Raw genomic sequence first — 21,823 nt, 5'->3', positions numbered from 1 at the left:
AGTGGAGAGCGTGCGTGTGAGGAACAAGAGAGCACGGGGTGGGGGCAGCGCTCGGAGCCTCGGCACCCGGTCCGGTCCCGTCACCCTCACCTCGAGTCCCTGCCTGGGGCGGGGCCCCGCCTGCTGGGGCGCCCAGGCAGCTGGCAGGGCTCAGTGCGGGCCCAGAGGGAGGCACCCTCATCACCGCGGCCCAGGGCGCCTCCATCTGCCCCTCGCCCCGCCACTGAAGAAGCTGGCACCCAAAGGAGAAAAGGTAGCTTGCCTCCAATCACACGGTCAGGGTGACACACGCGAGAACACGAGCCTGGGCCTCTAGACCCGGGGGCAGGGGGAGAGGCAGGCGGACGGGCCGCTCAGGACACTCCTCTGCACCGTGCTTCCCTAACGACTAAGTGGCTCAGAAACTAAAAGAGTTTCATTTTCAATTATATTTACAGGATGACGTATTAAAACCTTACAGGCTAGCAAGGTAAAGTTACTAGAGATGACCGTATCTAATGCTGCTTTCTGTAAGATTAGAAAAAAATTACTGTTATCTCAAATAAGATTTCATTTAGCAAAACTATTATAATTAAATACTTTGAAATCTGAAATCAAAACAGACAACACGTGTAATTGTCAGGTGAAGAACGACCTCCCAACAAGGTTTGAGATACTTAAGTCATTAATTTTCAAGAGAAACAAAAATCCACAGCATTTTGATCAGACTTTCATTAAACACAGTGCCTGGCAAAAACGCCCAGCGATCTTTAAAGTAAACACTCATCTTAAAAATCTAGAATTACATGTATGGACTTCCCCAGTAGGAAGTGATTAAGACGCCACACTTTTACTGCAGGGGACACAGGTTCAATTCCTGCTCAGGGAACTAAGATCTGCATGCCACTTGGTGTGGCCAAAAAAATAAAATGGATGAAAATAAAATAAAATTACATATAATTATGTAACAAGGACAAGAAATCTAAAGTAACAAAATGCAATTACCTGAACTGGCCGACCTCAATGTATTCAAACTGCTTCAGCACAAATCCAATAAACACCTACAGGCAGGAAATACAATTTTCACATCAGTAATTAAAATGTGCAAACAAGGTTACTCTCCTTGGCACTCATCTGTATAGACCTCTGACAAGTTTCCTGACAGTAGACAACCTTGCTTCTATACAAGAACTCAAACGTACGCTACGGTCAGATTAGATAGTTTCAAGACACTTGCAGAAACCCCTTTAAACTCGTTTACTCAACACTGAGGTGAAACCTCCCTGGAGAAACAAACGAGAAGCTCCAGGGTCCACCAGGGGGCCCCCAAAGGGCACAGCACAGGTCCCGCTGGTCCGGCTGCGGCACGCCCAGCAGCCTGGGCGTCCTGAGCTGGCTTAGGGACAAGATGTCCAGCTGAGCCCACCTTCCCCCCGCAGCACCAGCGCTCAGAGGGGCCGGGCACCCAGGGCTGTTGGGGGCACGGTGGCCATGAGTGGAGGCCACACCCGTGACTGCTCACGACCATGTCGAGCTTTAGGCGCGTGTTCATTCTCCACCCTGACACTCGGAGCTCACCTCCAGCTCCCTCCTGCCCCCAGCGTGACACAGACACATGCGGGGGCTCCGTAAACCACGCCCTGAACTGAGGCAAGGCGTGGGCCTGTTCTGTTTTTCTACACTGTCCATAAAGACCATCAGTGCAACCAATCCTAAGAACTGGGGAGAGAGGAGGCCTGTAACCACCACTGAGAGGACTGGTCTCCGTGAGGAGTCGCGAAGGTGCCTGCTGGGCTCTGACAAGTGGAGTCAGCCTGTGCCGGGCCCCGCTTCCTCCTGGGAAGCCCCACGGCAGGTCCCACGCCTGCCTCCCCTCGGCCACGGCCACCCCACCGCGGATGAGGGCGTCCCCTCCCCAGACGACAGAACCACCATCTCCTTGGAGCATCTCCCCAGAGGAAAACGGCTCTGTGGAGAATGTCCTCCTGAAAACCAGCGCGGAGAGCAGGATGATGAAGATGCAGGCCCCTCCCCTCGGGTGGCCCCCAGCACCACTGCAGGGAAAGCGGGGTCACCTCTCCGTCGAGCTTCCCCAGGGGAGTGACGCTGACACAGCACCCACAACACGGTGACATCGAGGAGCAAACGGAGAGCTGCAGCGTTTCCACCTCAGAACACTTCCTATCTCGCCCAGGAAAGCAGCCCACGGTCACAGCCCAACAGGGACGGTCACATCCTGATGCCCCAAAAACGACTGTCCCTGTGCTGACCTTGGCTGGCCTGAGTCCTGCTTTCAGAGAATTCACGTCATGAAGGGATCCGCCTTTCCACAGTCGCACGCGCCAGAGCAGGGTGCGGGGATGAGGGCCCACGGAGTGGAAGCGAGTGAGGACCCTCGGGACGGCTCAGACAGCTGGGGCTGGGCCACAGGGGCCAGCCACTGCCCGACAGACCACACGCCTTTGCAACAGGTGACAGCTTGAAACGGGCAACCGTTCCTCATAAGCTGTTTAAAACCACACTCTGGATTCTGCACAGATGTCCCCCCAAACCATAAATTCAAATTACTCTTGGGGTGGGGGCAGGTGGGTGGATGGGAGGAACCACTGCGGGAGTGTAAAGGCTAGAAAGCCCGGCTGAGGGCGCCGAGCTTGCTGAGGCTCCGCAGGCCAGGCCTCCGCGCCTGCCCGTGGGTGAGACAGAGGAGAGGCAGCAGCCGGTGTGGGAAGGAAAGGCACACTTCCTCACGGCCGATTCCAGCGTCCTTCCCAGGTAACCTTCACTACATTGTGAACAGGTACGGCAGAGCAGAGGCGCAGCGTCACACCTGGTCTGAGTCCAGGAGGCAGTAGTTGACCCGCAGCTGCACCAGCTGCGCCAGCAGGTCCAGCACCTGCTTCTGCAGCTGCACGGAGGTGGTGGTCGTGTACTGCTTCAAAGCTTTTATAACAAGAGGCTCGAACAGGCGAATGTGATTGTGAATAGCATTCTGCGAAGGACAAAGAGCATGCGAGTGAGTCTTCAGCGGCAGCTGCTTCCAGCCGCAACCTGAGGGGCTCCCAGTTACCTTGTCAGCTCGGTTCTTTGTGACGCTGGTGAGGTTTGTCTTCAGCTGGGTTGACACTTTCTGGAGGACGTCAAACCACCTGCCAGGTAGGAAAGAGGGCAAGCAAAGAACACCCTTACATACTCTCCTGTGTCCCCAGCTAGACCCAGGTCAAGCGAACTCCAACTCACAGAATCAGAACATTTCAGGGTCATAAGGACTTCAACAGCCACTCAGTGTAGCGGCATCAAGCTCTTCTTTTAATAAAGATTAGTCAGGCAAGGAAATGGCAACCCACTCCAGTATTTTTGTCTGGAAAATCTCACGGACAGAGGGGCCTGGTGGGCTATAGTTCATGGAGTCACAGAGTCGGACACGACCGAGCGACTGAGCATGCCATTAGACAGGACTGAGTTTATGGTGGATGGACCACCATGGCTCGTCACCTGAGACAGGTGACCTGGGCCAGAGCGCTGCTGCTGCTAGACACTCACGCAGCCCCGGGGGCAGGGGCTGGAGGCGACCAGGCTTGGGAAAGGCTCGGAGACTCAGAAGGCATAGCTTGATTTCTTTAAACTTTTACAGCAAATACCCTTTTCAAGAAACGTAATATTAAATGACAGTAATCAGACATTTGCTTGTTTTACTTATTTCCCATATTAGACAAAAATTTAAAGAGCCCTGGTCGGAGAAGGCAATGGCAACCCACTCCGGTACTCCTGCCTGGAAAATCCCGGAGGAGCCTGGTGGGCTGCGGTCCACGGGGTCGTGAAAAGTAGGACATGACTGAGTGACTTCACTTTCACTTTTCACTTTCACGCATTGGAGAAGGAAATGGCAACCCACTCCAGTGTTCTTGCCTGGAGAATCCCAGGGACGGGAGAGCCTGGTGGGCTGCCGTCTATGGGGTTGCACAGAGTCGGACACGACTGAAGCAACTTAGCAGCAATAGCAGTCCTGAGACTTAGAAAAAGTCTGTATATGGCCAATTAAAGCCCAAAATGTGGACATTTGCCTAAAATACTCTAAATCTATGTAACGAAAACCCAGGAATTCTACTGCTACTACATAGTAACTCAAATATGCATTAACAATGAACAGTGATTTAAGAAACAACTACGGCAATTCCAGACATCCTAAAAAAAGAAAGAAAGCAAGAAAGTGAAGTCGCTCAGTCATGTCCTACTCTTTGTGACCCCATGGACTGCAGCCCACCAGCTCTCCATCTATGGAATTTTCTAGGCAAGAGTACTGGAGTGGGTTGCATTGCCTTCTCCGGGGGATCTTCCCAACCCAGGGATCAAACCACATTGCAGGCAGACGCTTTCCCACCTGAGCCACTGGGGAAGCCCAACACAGCCATAAATTAAGTGGAAAGAAATCTTTACCCATGAGGTTGGGAACCCCGCCCACCAGCCCTCTGCACACCAGCACAGCTGCGCACCCGAGCGGGCCCCCGGGCGCCAGCAGCACACAGCACCTGACCCTGCAGACGTGCCTTCAGTGTCTGTAGACACACGCGCCCTCTTCCCGGTCTGCTGATTCGTCAGCTCTCCTGTCCCGCAGCCCAGCCCCACCCGCTGAGACGGGAACACCCAGGCCCTCCTCTCTCACTGGGCTACACGCTTCTCTGAAGGGGGGCCCTGCCTTCAGCACCGCAGAGAGCTCTGGAGAACACAGGGGGCGCTCAGAAGGTTACCCTGCGGTGTCCTGGTCCTGCTCTGCCTGCGCTGCGTTCCGCAGGCTGGCGTCCGCTAAGGCCTGGGTGAAGAGGGTGTACGGTGCCATGAAGCAGTAGTGGTACAAGCCGGGCCGTGCGCTGGAGGAGCCGAGGCGCTGCGCACGGCCCTGCGACTTGCTGGCGTGCGAAGACAGGCCGTCCAACTGGGAGGCCAGGTTTGTCCCGAACAGAGTCTTCAGCAACTGGAGCGGAAGAACTGAAGTCATTGACAGTCAAATTAACGCGGAATCTCCCACATATGCACGGAGTCCACCTGAAATGAACTGGATGCGCGAGCAAGACTTCCGGCCGTGCGGACGCGGGAGGGGTGCTTGGACAGCAGGAAGGGGATGGGAGCCTGTCCCCGAGGGCGAGCCCCTCCTCCAGGGGCGCAGGGAAGAAGCAGCCTCCTGGCCCGAGAACGAGCGAGCAGAGGCGGGCTGGTAGGGCTGCTGGACGCAACACCTCCTGAGCGCCAGGCAGCGCGCCAGCATTGTGCGGGGAGAAGGGCTTCCCGGGAGCTCCTCGCTTACCTGCTGAACACACACGGTCGCCATCATCGGCTCTCGACTGAAGCAAGACTTCAGGTATCCCAGGATCTCTTCAACACACTGGAAAGGAGAAGTGTGAGGCATTAAAGGAAGCGAGTCACAGACCACTCGCTGCCGCAGTCCCACATGGACAGCAGACAGGAGTGCTTCCATTTAAACTGGGAACATCCGTCTACGCCAGAGGACACTCAGAGCAGGCTCTCACTTATCACAGCCAGAGACAGTCAGTATGAAGCACTGAAATCCAGGCTCTCGGCCTTCCTTTCACGCGCTTCTACATTCATGCCTTCGTTGGCTCACTCGTCCAGACACAGGACATCTAGGATCTGCCGCACCCTCTGCGTCCAGCCCGGTTCTCAGAGCAGGAGTCAGAGTCCACAGGGGAGCTGCATCCCAGGGGTGCCTGCAGACGGTCAGCTGAATGCAACACATATTACGTCAGGTGTGATTTGCCACATAAACTCCTGGATGTGTCTTGATAGCCTGCAAAGATGACCACCACGACTGCCTTCAAACGACTGCCTCACAGGTGCTTTTCCAGCCTCATACACAAGGTCTGCGGCAGACAAGGTTCCCTGGAGATGAGAGCTGGTCCACGACAGCCACTGGCAGCCCCCTCCTCACAGCCACGTGGCCTCCAGCCACTGCTCGTGGCACATCAACTACAGAGAGAAGGCCACTCGCTTCATTCATCTGATGCAACTTCCTGCACTAAACAGTGACAGATTTCTGTTCACTTCATACACTCAGGCCCATGTATGTTGAATATTCCAAATAACTCCCCCTGGACCAGATATCCAAGGCTGTATGTATACTCTGCAGGGTTGAGTTTGTTCCACACCACCACTCATAGCAGGTAACTAAGAAGTGTTAGCTGGAAGAATTCAACCAGAGTCTTTCATATCACAAGCTGTCTAATAATCATGTCTCTTAACAAATACATCTGGAATGCCTTCTGTGTGTTCCCAAGGTCTCCTGCACCGCAGGCCGACACTACCATCTGAGCCACCAGGGAAATCCAGAAACTAAGTTCAGTTCAGTTCAGTCTCTCAGTCATGTTGGACTCTCTGCAACTCCACAGACTGCAACAAGCCAGGCTTCCCTGTCCTTCTCCCAGAGCTTGCTCAAACTCATGTCCGAGTTGGTGATGCCATCCAAACATCTCATCCTCTGTCGTCCCCTTCTCCTCCTGCCTTCAATCTTTCCCAGCATCAGGGTCTTTTCCAATGAGTCAGTTCTTTGCATTAGGTGGCCAAAGTATTAGAGTTTCAGCTTTAGCATCAGTCCTCCCAATGAATATTCAGGACTGATCTCCTTTAGGATGGACTGGTTGGATCTCCTTGCTGTCCAAGGGACTCTCAAGAGTCTTCTCCAACACCACAGTTCAAAAGCATCAATACTTCAACACTCAGCTTTCTTTATAGCTCAACTCTCACACCCATACGTGACTACTGGAAAAACCATAGCTTTGACTAAACGGACCTTTGTTGACAAAGTAATGTCTCTGCTTTTTAATATGCTGTCTAGGTTGGTCACAGCTTTTCTTCCAAGGAGTGTCTTTTAATTTCATGGCTGCAGTCACCATCTGCAGTGATTTTGGAGCCCAGAAAAATAAAGTCAGCCACTGTTTCCACTGTTTCCCCATCTATTTCCCATGAAGTGATGGGACCGGACGCCATGATCTTAGTTTTCTGAATGTTGAGCTTTAAGCCAATTTTTTCACTCTCCTCTTTAACCTTCATCAAGAGGTTCTTTAGTTCTTCTTCACTTTCTGCCATAAGGGTGGTGTCATCTGCGTATCTGAGGTTATTGATATTTCTCCCAGCAATCTTGATTCCAGCTTGTGCTTCATCCAGCCCAGCGTTTCTCATGATGTACTCTGCATATAAGTTAAATAAGCAGGGTGACAATATACAGCCTTGAGGTACTCCTTTCCCAATTTGGAACCACTTTTCCCTCTCTGGTTCTAACTGTTGCTTCTTGACGTGCATACAGGTCTCTCAGGAGGCAGGTAACGTGGTCTGGTGTTCCCATCTGCTGAAGAATTTTCCACAGAAGAATTTTCTTGTGATCCACACAGTCAAAGGCTTTGGTGTAACCAATAAAGCAGAAATAGATGTTTTTCTGGAACTCTCTTGCTTTTTTGATGATCCAACGGATGTTGGCAATTTCATCTCTGGTTCCTCCGCCTTTTCTAAATCCAGTTTGAACATCAGGAAGTTCACGGGGTCACGTACTGTTGAAGACTGGCTTGGAGAATTTTGAGCATTACTTTGCTAGCGTGTGAAATGAGTGCAATTGTGAGGTAGTCTGAACATTCTTTGGCATTGCCCTTCTTTGGGATTGGAATGAAAACTGACCTTTTTCAGTCCAGTGGCTACTGCCTTTTTCAGTCCAGTGGCTACTGCTGAGTTTTCCAAATTTGCTGGCATGAGTGCAGCACTTTCACAGCATCATCTTTTAGGATCTGAAATAGTTCAACTAGAATTCCATCACCTCTACTAGTTTTGTTCATAGTGGTGCTTCCTAAGGCCCACTTGACTTCGCATTCCAGGATGTCTGGCTTAGGTGAGTGATCACACCATCGTGGTTATCTGGGTCATAAAGATCTTTTTTGTATAGTTCCTCTGTGTATTCTTGCCACCTCTTCTTAATATCTTCTGCTTCTGTTAGGTCCATACCACTTCTGTCCTTTATTGTGCCCTTCTTTGCATGAAATGTTCCCTTGGTATCTCTAATTTTCTTCACGAGATCGCTTGTCTTTCCCATTCTGTTGTTTTCCTCTATTTCTTTGAACTGATCACTGAGGAAGGCTTTCTTATCTCTCCTTGCTATTCTTTGGAACTCTGCATTCAGATGCTTGTATCTTTCCTTTTCTCCTTTGCCTTTCGCTCCTCTTTTTCTCAGCTATTTGTAAGGCCTCCTCAGGACAACCATTTTGCCTTTTTGCATTTCTTTTTCTTGGGGATGGCCTTGGTCACTGCCTCCTGTACAATGTCACGAACTTCGGTCTATAGTTCTTCAGGCACTCTGTCTATCAGATCTAATCCCTTGAATGAATCTATTTGTCATTTTCACTGTATAATCATAAGAGATTTGATTTAGGTCATATATGAATGGGCTAATGGTTTTCCCTACTTTCCTCAATTTAAATCTGAATTTGGCAATAAGGAGTTCATGATCTGAGCCACATTCAGCTCCTGATCTTGTTTTTGCTAACTGTATAGGGCTTCTCCACCTTTGGCTGCAAAGAATATAATCAATCTGATTTCGGCATTGACTATCTGGTGATGTCCATTTGTAGAGTCTTCTCTCGTGTTTTTGGAAGAGGGTGTTTGCTATGACCAGTGCATTCTCTTGACAAAACTGTTAGCCTTTGCCTTACTTCGTTTTGTACTCCAGGGCCAAACTTGCCTGTTACTCCACGTATCCCTTGACTTCCTACTTTTGCATTCCAGTCCCCTATGATGAAAAGGACATCTTTTTTGGGTGTTAACTCTTAGAGGTCTTGTAGGTCTTCATAGAATCATTCAGCTTCTTCAGCATTACTGGTTTGGGCATAGACTTGGATTACTGTGATATTGAATGGCTTGCTTGGAAACGAACAGAGATCGTTCTGTCACTTTGGAGACTGCACCCAAGTACTGCATTTCAGACTCTTGAGTTGACTGTGAGGGCTACTGCACTTCTTCTAAGGGATTCCCGCCCACAGTAGTAGATACAGTGGTCATCTGAATTATATTCACCACTCAAGTCCATTTCAGTTCACTGATTCCTAAAATGTTGACGTTCACTCTTGCCATCTCCTGTTTGACTACTTGGAATTTACCTTGATTCATGGACCTAACATTCCAGGTTCCTATGCAATATTGCTCTTTACCACATTGGACTTTACTTCCATCACCAGTCACATCCACTACCAGGCCCTGTTTTCACTTTGGCTCCATCTCTTCGTTCTTTCTGGAGTTATTTCTCCACTGATCTCCAGCAGCATATTGAACTCCCTACTGACCTGGGGAGTTCATCCTTCAGTGTCCTATCTTTTTACCTCTTCATACTGCTCATGGGTTCTCAAGGCAAGAATACTGAAGTAGTTTGCCATTTGCTTCTCCAGCGGACCACATTTTGTCGGAACTCTCCACCGTGACCTGTCGCCTTAGGTGGCCCCACGCAGCATGGCTAAGAAACTGAGAACACGTGAGAAGAAGCTGGTGCTGTTGGCTCTGCGAGTCCAGGGTAACAAGGAAACAAGTCCCAGGCAAGAACATAAAAACACAGGATAACAGGGACACCCCATTCCCAGCCAATAAGGGGGAGGAGGGACCACATTTATCCCACAGCCAAACCACCAAAAAAGCCAGACAATACATGAAACCACAGCTCCAAGACTGTGATCACCAGGCACCAGAGGACAGGGGTCCCTGAGAGATGGGAAACGAGCTGGTTAGCCGAATGGGTGCCCTGCTCACTGTGCCCCTCGGAGAGCTCCCAGGAGGGGCATGAGGACGAGGGACAGAGCAGAGCCCAGGAGCCCTGAGTCGAGAAGGAGCTGGGAGTCCAGGAAACGGACTCAGTGAGGGTTCCAAAGAAGAGCGGCCTCCCAGAGAGGGCCTGGGGAGGCCCCGCAGCGCTGGGCGGGGAGGAGGCGAGCAGAGGGAGCAGCGCTCAGAGCTCACACAGGCCCGGACAGTGACCCCTCTCCCTGCGGGCTTGCACACCCGGGCCGAGCCAGAGAGCCCTTGCCTTGGGCAGAAGACTTAGCCCTGGACTGAGCACTGCTCCGCCCCTCTCTGAGTTGACATGTGGGAAAAGTATGAGAGACAAGAAACAGAAAACAATGTGTACAATGACTGAGACCAGGTAAGCTTCACGCATGTCGAGAGAAAGACGGGGACAACGAGCACAGTGAACTGCACGGTAGCCCACGTTCAGCGTGGGCTTTCGGAAACTCACTGTGAAGTTCATTAGACACCACGATGCCCCAGCCGGACAGGTGGGTCCAAACACACCAGAGCAAGTGGGCAAGGTGCTAACTGTCACATCTGGACGTGGACACAACAGGGGCAGTCACCGCACGACCCCTTAACTCTCCTGTCTGCTTGACCAGGTCCCCATGACAGGAGGGTAGCGGACAGAGGTTAGTTACTAGGCTCGGAACCAAAGTCCACAAGCCTCAAGCACAGCTCTGCTCCTTCCTAAAGCACCACCGAACAAGCCACACACCCTCACTGTGACTGCTTTGACTTTTCAACATGCAGCAGGTCAGAGACAGCAAAAGATTCAACAGTTTTAAACCCAGTAATTTTCTAATTACTGTGAAAAGAGAATACAAACTGAACTCCCCTCAACATGAGGCTAAGATGAAAATCAGACTCAGGTACCCAGACTGAAGAACCTGCCCCCTGCCTCCCAAGCGCACCGGCGTGGTGGCCCCCACTCCAAGGCACCCGGCCCAGAGGTGCATTTCAGGCGTGGCAGCCACAGCTCCATGAGAAGACAGGAGACACAAACCTTCCCGATGTCCTGCAGCGTCGCAAGCTCCAGAATCTGAGACAAAACGTCCAAGGCAGAGCGCAGGAAACCCCCAAACTTCTCGCTGCTGCTCTGAAGATCCAAGGTGACCTGGGGGATGAGGCGGGAGACGAGAATAAGCATCGCTGGGGCGGTGGCCTCCCGGGCACCTGAGACAGAACCACGGTCTGCGGCAGAGAGCTGTGTTCCACTAGGCAACCCAAGGCTCATCTTGGTGGGGGGTGGGGGTGGGGGTGGGGGGTGGCTTCGATTTGTTTGTTTGTAGCACTGGGGAAACGCCTTGGAAAGGAAATTACTCTTCCAGATAGCTACATAAAAATTGATTTTCAAAGGCATCTTCCAACTTACATTTGACACTATTGAAAGAAATAATTCCTAACCTTCTATCATAATGAGAAAAAATGCTTAATGCCCATCATAACCATTACCTGATAAGCAGCAAAAAAAAAAAAAAATAGAATGTAAGTCCTTTTCCACACCAGGGTTTCCCTGGTGGCTCAGATAGTAAAGAATCTGCCTGCAATGAGGGAGATCCGGGTTCGATCCCTGGGTCAGGAAGATCCCCTAGAGGAGGTTGTGGCAACCCACTCTAGTATTCTTGCCTGGAGAACCCCATGGACAAAGTAGCCTGGAAGGCTGCAGTCCACTGGGTCACAATCAGACACGACTGAGCACAAGCACAGCTCTTACACACACATTAGGACCCCTGGAAGAACCGTTATCAGATCCGGACACAGCCTTTTAGTCTGGGTACAGCAAAATATTAAATTAGTCTAAGAGGTATTAAGTTAAGATCCTAAAGGGCCAGCTTAAGTCAATTTTGCAGCAATTTCCCCTATTTAACAGATGGAGAGGAGGATCAGGTCCAAGGATATAATATGTAAGAACAAACGTGAGAGGGAGAGACTGACTGAAAATAAAAACTGGCAAAACCCTCGCAAAAATACTACAATAAGTAGAAAGCAATTTGCTCAGTGAAATAAAATCTAACCACTGCTGAAAAAGGAAAAAAATCCCTTTCTCAGAATGAGAAATATACCCAGGCAGAAGAGTCACCAGGGCAGACGGCTGTCCTTCCAGAAACCCGCCTGCAGGCCTGGCCCGGGGATCTGGGAACTCGGCCGGGAAGCCGTCCGCTGGACTGACACCAGCTCTCCTGAGCGCCAGGGGCTCACTGTGCCGGACTGTCTGTTCGCACGTGTTCAGGCAGGACCCCTGCCTTCCTCTCCTAGCATGGCCGCACATTTGCTCTTGTGAGTGGTGGGGGTGTGCTCCTCGTGGCCTCACGGGGGCAGAGGTTGCTCCAGACTCCGCCTGCGTCCTCCCCATCATGTGGCCATGTGTCCTCCCTACCCCGCTGTGAGGAGTCCGCACTGTGAGCGCGACCATGTGCTGAGTCCTAGGAGTCCGTCCAGCCGATCTCTGAACGTGGGTGGTCTTGGGAAGCCCAGACCCAGCACCAGTAGATCATAAAGACATCACTTTCCCAATAAAAATCCTAACCTTTTGTATGATGGAAGCTATCATAAACAAAGCCGAAAAAGCTAATCGTAACTCATATCCCTAAGACCCTCTCACTTATACGTATGTCTGTAAGCTATAATCGTAGGAAAAATGTCGCCAGTCCCCTAAAATGTGTGAGAGCAAGGGTATTTTTACAAAAGCAGTACCTTGTAGTTGGCGTGAGTGGCTTTCAGGACGTCGTGCAGTTTGAGGTAAGAAGGCAGGTGACAGAAGCTCCCCAGCGACGAGGACTTGTTTGTGGCGACAGGCCCTGAGGTTTCAGGTGGTCGAGAGGCTTCACACAGACAAGATACACTTTCACATCAAAAGGACACACTCCCCAGGTTTAAAAGAGATCCCTGTAACAATTATTTTTAAAGTATTCTAGAAAGAGATCAGCCCTGGGATTTCTTTGGAAGGAATGATGCTAAAGCTGAAACTCCAGTACTTTGGCCACCTCATGCGAAGAGTTGACTCATTGGAAAAGACGCTGATGCTGGGAGGGATTGGGGGCAGGAGAAGGGGATGATCAAGGATGAGATGGCTGGATGGCATCACTGACTCGATGGACGTGAGTCTGAGTGAACTCCGGGAGTTGGTGATGGACAGGGAGGCCTGGCATGCTGCAATTCATGGGGTCGCAAAGAGTCGGATATGACTGAGCAACTGAAGTGAGGATAAAATGTCACCTTTTCCTGCCTTTTTGATTAATTAGAAGTAGTAAGAGACTGACTACTAAACATTAGTACACTCTGAGCACCTCCCAAAGATAATACAGTAAAATAAAAAGAGAAAGAGAAGACAAGCATGATGCTGGAGGTGTCTGCTTTGGCCTGGCTGCAATTCAGAGGAACAACCGGCTCAAGGGCCTTCAGTCAATCTGAAAACCCCCCAGAGCACAAGGCTCCCAGGGGCACCAGGGGGATGGCCCCCAGCTGACTGAGGTCACGAGCCCTGTAAGCAAGTCAACAGGCGTGCAGTGAGCATGCACGGATGACCGCGCGGGTCACATGCTATCACTGAGCTGGTACTAAACACAAAATGCTACAAGGCCATACAGATTGGTGGTTGGGGTCCTTAGTTTATCAATCATCAGAAAGATGACCAGTCACATACTGATGACTACATCTGCATAGTTCTAAAGCTTTTTAGATGCTAAATCCCCAGTGGCACTGCAATCCTTAGAAAACAGCATCTTTTCAAATGCTTTATACAGGGAACTAACTCCATGTCGGTCCAGTGCTCAGGACCTGGTGTTTTCACTGCCAAGGACCCAGGTTCAATCCCTAGTCAGGGAACTAAGATCCCACAAGCCATGCAGTGTAGCCGAAAGAAAGAATAAACTCCCAACAATAATAAAATGCTCAACATGAACGCTTTATAAGCAAAAATGAATGGAAGAGTCACGTGCGGCCCCAGCACTGTGAGGTGGCATGTGACCACGTGTGGTGGAGTCCAGTCGCCTGCCCTCAATGCCCACCGTGAGGGGCACAGACGGCACCGGTCACAGGCAGAGCCCATGGGCACTCTGGCCCCTCTGGCCCAAGACCCCGCTGCTGCTGCTGCTGCCCCGCTAGCATCTGTGAATTCTTCAGGTTCAGCTCACTCAGATGGTTTCATCCCCACTCTCTTCCCTACGTAGCCTTTCCAAATGGAGGGTTTCCACTTCCTACTTCATTATTCTCACCCACTACCTCTGTTCCCAGCCGTCTACATCCCCTCCCTTCCTGAAAATCAACGAGAAGAGCAGAAGGGAGGAGGTGCAGGGCATAGGGAGCACAGGGCGGGCACCTGTAGACAGCTGGGACCCCGAATAATTAGAACACCACACTCAGACGTGCTCAAGACCAAAGTGTGCTCTGTGTCCTCTTAGCAATTAACACCGGAAACCACACCTGGGGAAACCGTTCCTGTGGTTTCGTTCTATGCATTTTATTCCCCAAACTCCACGTCATCCATCAGCCCAGACCTGACCGGAAGTGTTGGGTCCTAATCGCTGTGACATAGTCGGCCCCCGCCCCTGCCCTACCCCGCCCCGCCCCGCTCGCCTCCCAGCCCGGGCCCTCGCCCCGCCCGGCCTCACACCTGGACTGGCCTCGCTGCCTTTCTTGGGACTCACAGGCACAGACGCCTGCTCTCCTGGCTCCTTCTCTTTCCCCTTCCGTCGGATTGGGCTCAGAGAAGGCGGGTTTGTGAGAGAAGGCAGGGCTGCCTAAAACAGAACACAAGACACTGTGAAGGAAATGTAACCAACACAAAACCGAGAACTAGGCTATGTGTGTGCTTCACCCATCTGTGGAAAAGAGTCAACCCATGGAATTCATTTCTTTTGTTTGAATCTGCATCTGTGGGGCTCAGAGTCTGTACACACGTTGTCCACTTTAACCCACATGACAATTGCCCGGGGTGGGAGGTGGCCCAGCACTTCCTAATGGGAGCACCGTGAACGCCAGAGGCTGGAGAGGCCTCGGCAGGCCACAGGGGCTGCAGGAGGCTTTGGGCGTCCAGGCCCACCACCTCCAAGAGTGAGCACGGGGACGCCCTCTGGGGGCCAGGGCATGAAGCAGGGTAGGGAGCAATGCTCCGAACTCCATTTCAAATGAGACAGGCTCAGCGATGATGAAGGGACTTATTCAAGGTCACAGCCAACAAGCAGCTGAGCTAGGCAGCAACAAACCCAGACTCTTCATGAAGTCCACACTGTGCACACCCATGAGAGAACGCAGAGCCCCAGCCCGCACTGCGGGAGGCAGAGGCATGGGCACCTTGGCTCGCTGCTTGCCCAATTCACGATCTAAGAAGTCACCTTACACCTTGGAGCCTCGTCTGTAAAGCGGACACGGGGGCTTAAGGGCTGCCATCAGAATGGACTCCAAGGCAGCAGGGAGGGGCTAGAGAGAGCCTGGAAAGAGGCGGCTGCACCAGGAAAACCCGCGTGTCTGGGAGCCCCCGCACCATCTGAGCTGCAGGGAAGAGCTGCCCGAGTGAGGGGTTACCTTCACTGCGGGTCCCGGAGCCACATCGTCCAGGACGTGTGCACAGATGTTGATGACCTTCAGCAGGTGGGAGAAGAGCTGCTCCACCATGGGCACCAGGGTCCGGTCACCCAGGGCCGGCCACGCCTCCTCCTGTTTGGTGGCTGCCGTGCTGGCCTCATCTTCAGAGGCCCACGAGCTCCTCAGAGACCTGGGGGCACTGGCTGCAGTACGGGCACACATGTCACCCCCCAGCGCCAGGGCAGTGGGCAAGACCAAGTCACTCAAACCCGTCCACATGGGGTGTCTGCTGGACACCCCCTGGGGTCAGCTGATGCCTTGGGTTCCACAGGAACCTGACATTTCCCTGTGTGCCCACTTGCCATGAACCCACCCTCATGTACCCCCAGGACGACAGTTCCCTTCCTGATCTAGACAACTCAAGTTCACCTGGCGATCGAGACCTGCGGATTCTGTCTCCCTCACTCTCTTTTAATTGGTTTCTTCAACACAAGCCACAACCATCACCCTGTTCAGACTCTCTCCATCTTGCCTTAACTGAGAGTTTCCCTAACTTCTCCAATCTGTATTCGCATAAGCCAAGTGGTCTTTCTAAAACACTGACCCGATTGTTAGTCCCTTTCATGAAGCTCTCCAGTGACCTCCCAGAGCAAACGGACTAAGTCCTCACTAATGGAGATGGACTGCTCGCTGGCCACATTCTCCATCCTAATCTTCACTCTCACGTGGCATCCAAAACTGTCAGCTCCCAAACACCACACGCAGCTTGCTCCATGTCCCGTGCAGCACCCTGTGCGCTGTGCCCCTTCCTGCCAGCCGACAAACCCTATCCCTGTCCTAATCCCCCGCAGGGAGCATCGTGCCCCGCCGTGTTGACACGTGTCCTTATGAACCTACATTTGAGCACGCAGCCCTCTCACTGCCTCCTTACTGCCCTGGCGCCCAAGACAATGCCTGCATGCAGTGCCCGCTCAAATGAAATCAGAGATGAGTTTACCCACAGCCAACTGTTTCAACTCAGGGCCGATACCTGCCAGCAAGTTCCCGGCTAAGATCAGAGCATCCTGGTGGGCGGAGAGATCCAGCGGGAACCAGGCGGACGACAGCAGGGTCAGGATCATCGAGACCATCCCCACAGTGCAGCTCTTCCTGGACTCGTCTGAGGCACTCAGCGGGGGCACTCTGGAAGCAGGATCAAATTACAGAACAATGCTAAGTCTTGCCTCCTCTTACAAACCAAACAGAAGATTATGGTTATTCATTTCATGGCGGCTCATAAAGCAATTTTACTATTGTAAACTACATCTTTCTTGTAACCACAGGTCCATAAAAATCACCTGAGAAATGAAATCAGGGAGCAGATCTGATTGAAAGTATAAAGAATCCGCCTGCAATGCAGGAGACCCCGGTTCGATTCCTGGGTTGGGAAGATCCACTGGAGAAGGGATAGGCTACCCACTCCAGTATTCTTGGGATTCCCTGGTGGCTCAGCTAGGAAAGAATCTGCCTGCAATGCAGGAGACCTGGGTTTGATCTCTGGGTTGGGAAGATCCCCTGGAGAAGGGAAAGGCTACCCACTTCAGTATTCTGGCCTGGAGAATTCCATGGACTGTATAGTCCCATGGGGTCACAAAGAGTCAGACACGACTGAGCGACTTTCACTCCACTTCACTTCATTAGGGCCATCTACGGGAGGAAGATCCTTTCCATTTTTAAATGAGAACTGCTAATGTAAGTACAGTAGTTCCTAAAAGACTCTTGTAACTGAAAACGACTTTGCGTGATAGATCACATCTGATTTCAAACAAAGAAAGTTTCTAAATTTTTAATACGTAGTGAATAATTTTGGAGAGAATCAAGCCAATTAGAAAAGTGTTTTGCTAACGTATGCAAATTCCCTTCAATGAGACTGCAAGTCACACCCTCAAATCCTCCAAATGTTGATGAGTGAGCATTTCACATCGAAAAGAATCACAAGTAACTCACTGCTTCCAAGTCTCCTGTCACTAGCATCCAACACAACTAACCGGGAGAAGCAAATATTCCAGTGGGTATTTCCCCAAAAGGTAACACTGATGAGAGACTTCACAAGAGAAAAAAAAAAGGATCCGTATAACCATGATTGTATCACATGACTGTAGTCATGTGCCAAGGAAATACATACCCGCAGTGCCAACCCAAACTCCAAATGCAAACTGGGAAGGCAGTTGAAAGTAGACACAGAGCTTCACAGCATCCAAACTAAACAAGAAAGGAATGGTAAGATCACACCAAAAGGGTTCATTACACTGACCCTCCTTTTACGCTTTATAAAACGTACGAACAATGAAAACAAAGTCGGGCTCTGTACCCAGGCACAGGACATCTGCCCTCCCACAGAACAAGTTCACACCTGAGAATTCAGACACAGCTGGACAACCGAGATACAGGTTTAAGGAGGGTCCTTACATCCAGGGAGGAGAGGCCAGCAGGGAGGCACCTCCTCTAATTGGCTTTAATCTTCCTGTGCCCTCCTCCGCCCCCCAGCTGGAATTCCCTTCCCCCCTTCTCCGCTTCTTCCCCGACCCCACACCGGCCATTCCTGAGCTCAAGCTAATTAATGTCCATCTTCCTGACCAGACTCAAAGAACCACAGGGCAAGGATTCTCCTTGTTTTTACATCCCAAGCCTAGAACAGTGTCTGACATATGGAGGTCACAATAAAGACAAATAAAATTTATAACATTTTGAACAAATCAAGGGAAGCCCAAACTACAGAGAGCCCAAACAGTATTTAAGTTTGAAAGGCACTTATATAGTATCAAAAGAGTCTAATCACAATTGTCTTGAGTTTTTACAACAGGAAAGCATTCCTTCTGTCACAGAAAATAAAGGACAAGGTTAAAGCCGCTAAATCAGTGAACTGGCACCACTTTTCATGTTAACATTCTTTTTTCTGATTATGGAAATTACATGTGTTCACTTTAGAAAATGTGTGATATCTTAAAAAGAATAACTGTTCATAAAATTAATTTTAGCTCTAAAATTAATTTTAACTCTAAAATTAATTTTAGTAATTAAAATTAACTACTAAATTAATTACTAATTAATTACATTCTAAAATTAATTTTAGTAATTTTCTGCCAATTATTCTCCTGAGTGAGAGATGTGTTTCCGTGAACGTTACTTCTCACCACCACTACACACAAGCGCACAGTTCTGTACTATGCGTTTTTCACTCAATACTATCATCTAGAGGCTCCCTCTACAGACTGTTACAAATGCTCCAAAGCATCATGTTAATAGGTGCACAAATAAACACTTCACCATCTATACAGAATTTAGTCATCTTCAGAATTTATCCAGTAGAGAATTATTGGACATTAGACTTCTTTGTACTTTCAGCATCATAAGTAATGATACAGATAACCACACGACACAAAAATCTTTGTCAGTATTTCCAAGTTTTTCTTCCTCTTCATATATATTATAAAGTCCTTGAGTCAATTATTTTAGAGATATTTTAAACTGCTGATATACTACCAATTTGGATTATGGTAGTTTTTCATTATTATTTCTTCCCAAATGGGCTAAATTTTTTTTTTTTTACAATAAACATGTATTACTTTAATAACCTGAAAATAGTTGTTTCCATTTTCGTTGGAATAAACCAGGGTTTTATTAACAGAAGCCCACATGTAAGAGCTCTAATACAAGTATCCTATCATGAAGACCAGACCACACAAAACTGCTGAAATTAACTCATTAGCCCAACCAAGAGCCTTACCGTGAGTGCCCTCGTGGTTGACGTGGTCAGCTCATGAGAAACCGCTGCAATGACTCTCGAGAGGTTATTTTCCAGAGTGACATCTGTGCTGCTTGGTAACAGGTTATAGCCTCTATAAATTCTAACGAGAAAGATACAGAGAGACTTAAAATCTCCCATTAAAGTGTATGACATTCTCAGAATTCAAATGGCATTTAAATATTTAAGATTAAAGGCCACAAGAAGTTAAAGCAGTCTTGACTTTTTAAGTTACCGGAAAACTGGAAATAAATGTGGTCATTATTCTATAAAGACGGATGAAACAACCCCTCCCTCCTCCAACGCCCAACCACACCAGAGGATCAACACTCCCCTCAGCACAGCCTCGGCTGCAGCCTGCCGCCGATCCAAAGCCGCCCGTTTTCAAGCTTTACATTACGTCCAATGGGAATCTACTCCTGACTCCAAACAAAACAAAGTCCTTTCCTACTACTAGACTGTCACTTCTTCCGCATTCCATTCACGGCACACATGAATTTCAATCCCTCCTAGTGGTTACATACAAATTCTAATTCCCCAGCCACACAGAGGAAGCCCAGGTGGGGTGAGTGTCGATTCACTTCCGTTCCCCTCGGGTCTTGTCCACAGACCACTCAACGATACACACTAAGGAGAACACATTTTATCTCCTCACATATATCCTGCAAGTACAGCGCACAACCGGGATTTGTGCTTATCATGCAAGAACCAAGCTGAACAAAGCTGAATGTCTGGAGGACAGTCCGAGTTTGGACTGGAAATTTTTCACAGCTGTAGTTACTAACCAATTTTAATAAAATATTATACATATCTCTGTTGGCATCTAATGACATTTAGAAGATGCAACCTTGTTGACAAGTTACTTATCATAAGCTTGTCTAATTCCTGATAATGAAATATTCTTATATTGCTTCTGCTTATCTTAAAGGAACATTTATCCTGAATCTTTTCAAAGAGAGAAAATGCCAGTTTTGAGGTTAAAAAAAGGAAATTAGGAAAAAAATTATTGCCATGTTTTTAAACAATCTTTGCATTAGAAGAGATATTTATTAAGAAAAAATAGCTTCAAAATTTGACAAGCTGAATTTCAAATTCAGAACAAACTGTCACACGGACATTTTGGCTTCAAAAGTCATTTAGTCCACGTATTTTTTAAAAATGCCATTCAGGAAAAAGAAGTATCGCATAAAAGCTAATTTTTTAAATAACATTTAAAACACAGAGAATTCTTTAAAAGCATAATAGTCTTATTATCGTTTCTGCAACCTTCCTGGCAAACTGAAATTTTAAAGAAAATTAGAACTTTATTAAAGCATTTCTGCTGATTACTTTTAGTCTATCCTACTCATCTGAGCATCAGAGAGTAGGCTGTTTAGTCATTTGAAATTGTATTTAAAGACCTTCACAAAAAAATGTGAATAATTGCTAATCACTTAACTAATGGATAACCCTAAATAACACTGACACTCTTTAAGAGCCTGCTAAAATTAATGCTATTACATAACCATACTCTTAGATAACACAGAGAAAGTGAAAACTTTAAGGACAAGATAGAGCATCCGAGTCCTACAGAAAAACACAGTTGTCAGTATATGGCTCGTAACAAACAAATCTTAAGACTTGTGATGTCACTGCTGCGTGGCTACAGCAGAACCTAAATAAAGAGGCTGGTGGTAAACCCTGAGAGACAGAAGCATCCTATCGAAGGCAGCCCACCTGCTCAGACACCCTCACTAAAGCATTTTCTCTAGAAAATGCAAGCTTTCGATGAGCACCCACGCGCCTCGCTTAGCGTACCTGGTTACGGCGCTGACGGAGAAGTGGGACGGAGGCTGCGTCTCGTGCATGAGAAGCGTCAGGTACACGCTGCTCTGGTCTCGTGCCATGGCCACCACTGGGTCCGCCTGTCCTTGGTCGCACTTGTAAAACAGCTTTGGGACGAGCCTAACATAAAAGTCAGGTTTATTCCCTTAAAAAGCACGTGAAGCCCTCTGGTTACGCCGGGCCCTGTGTCACCAGCAAGCTCGCAGCGCCTGCCCCGGACACGGCCCCTGAGCGGCGGCACTGCTCAGGCACGCCCCACGCCCCCGCTCTCTAACGACCAGGGGCTGGACTTTCTTCTCGTCGTCACACAGTTACCTACGGCTCTCTGCACAGATTAACTCCTCTGAGTTCAGAAGCCCTCGGAGTGCTCCTCTAATCGCCTTGACCAGCGTCAGCAGGTGCAGGAGACTGCCCTGCGCAGGAGTCGCCGGGGCGGGGTGCGGGGCCCTGCGCAGGAGTCACCCAAGCAGGCCCCTCCTCACTCCTGCGACTTTCTCTGCAGGACTGCCCCCACACCCCCAGGGGCGACGTCCCAGCTGAGGCCCACATCTCAGGCCAACTCTGCGGTGGAGGCAGGGAGCACAAGGGCTCTGCACGAGCCCTCACACACCTACAGGCTGGCCTGTAGCTTCCAGAAACAATCAACTGTTTTAAAACAGTGGTGTGTGAACTCCACTAACTTTAGTTAAAGTCTCTTTCCTCCAGGAAGACCTGGCCATAAATACCATTTTTTCCTAAGGTTTAATAAATTACTGTCATAGAGAATCCCATGGATGGAGAAGCCTGGTGGGCTACAGCCCATGGGGTCGCAAAGAGTAGGACACGACTGAGTGACTTCACTTTCACTTTCATAGACAATGGTAAAGATTCAAGATCTTTGGTCAAGCA

At 49.5% G+C, this 21,823-nt stretch overlaps 1 protein-coding gene across 3 annotated transcripts in view; it reads right to left on the bottom strand.

Annotated features, from left to right (window-relative positions):
- HTT (huntingtin) overlaps positions 1 to 21,823 on the bottom strand; it is a 129,172-nt gene that overhangs the window by 44,990 nt on the left and 62,359 nt on the right. For all 3 annotated transcript variants that reach the window (XM_025289627.3, XM_025289626.3, XM_044945562.2), the window contains 13 exons: positions 20,909 to 21,055; positions 19,094 to 19,214; positions 17,492 to 17,568; positions 16,358 to 16,509; positions 15,328 to 15,530; positions 14,417 to 14,543; positions 12,499 to 12,626; positions 10,808 to 10,918; positions 5,279 to 5,356; positions 4,725 to 4,948; positions 3,047 to 3,125; positions 2,807 to 2,968; positions 985 to 1,040 (listed from right to left, as the gene is read on the bottom strand). In XM_025289627.3, the coding sequence (XP_025145412.3) occupies positions 985 to 1,040; positions 2,807 to 2,968; positions 3,047 to 3,125; positions 4,725 to 4,948; positions 5,279 to 5,356; positions 10,808 to 10,918; positions 12,499 to 12,626; positions 14,417 to 14,543; positions 15,328 to 15,530; positions 16,358 to 16,509; positions 17,492 to 17,568; positions 19,094 to 19,214; positions 20,909 to 21,055 (1,665 nt within the window). The remainder of the gene's footprint in view (positions 1 to 984; positions 1,041 to 2,806; positions 2,969 to 3,046; positions 3,126 to 4,724; positions 4,949 to 5,278; positions 5,357 to 10,807; positions 10,919 to 12,498; positions 12,627 to 14,416; positions 14,544 to 15,327; positions 15,531 to 16,357; positions 16,510 to 17,491; positions 17,569 to 19,093; positions 19,215 to 20,908; positions 21,056 to 21,823) is intronic.

The sequence above is a fragment of the Bubalus bubalis genome, chromosome 7 (assembly GCF_019923935.1).
Source record: "Bubalus bubalis isolate 160015118507 breed Murrah chromosome 7, NDDB_SH_1, whole genome shotgun sequence".
Taxonomy (NCBI): Eukaryota; Metazoa; Chordata; class Mammalia; order Artiodactyla; family Bovidae; genus Bubalus; species Bubalus bubalis.
The sequence above is the reverse complement of the archived record's forward strand: the minus strand, read 5'-3'. Positions and strand labels throughout refer to the sequence as shown.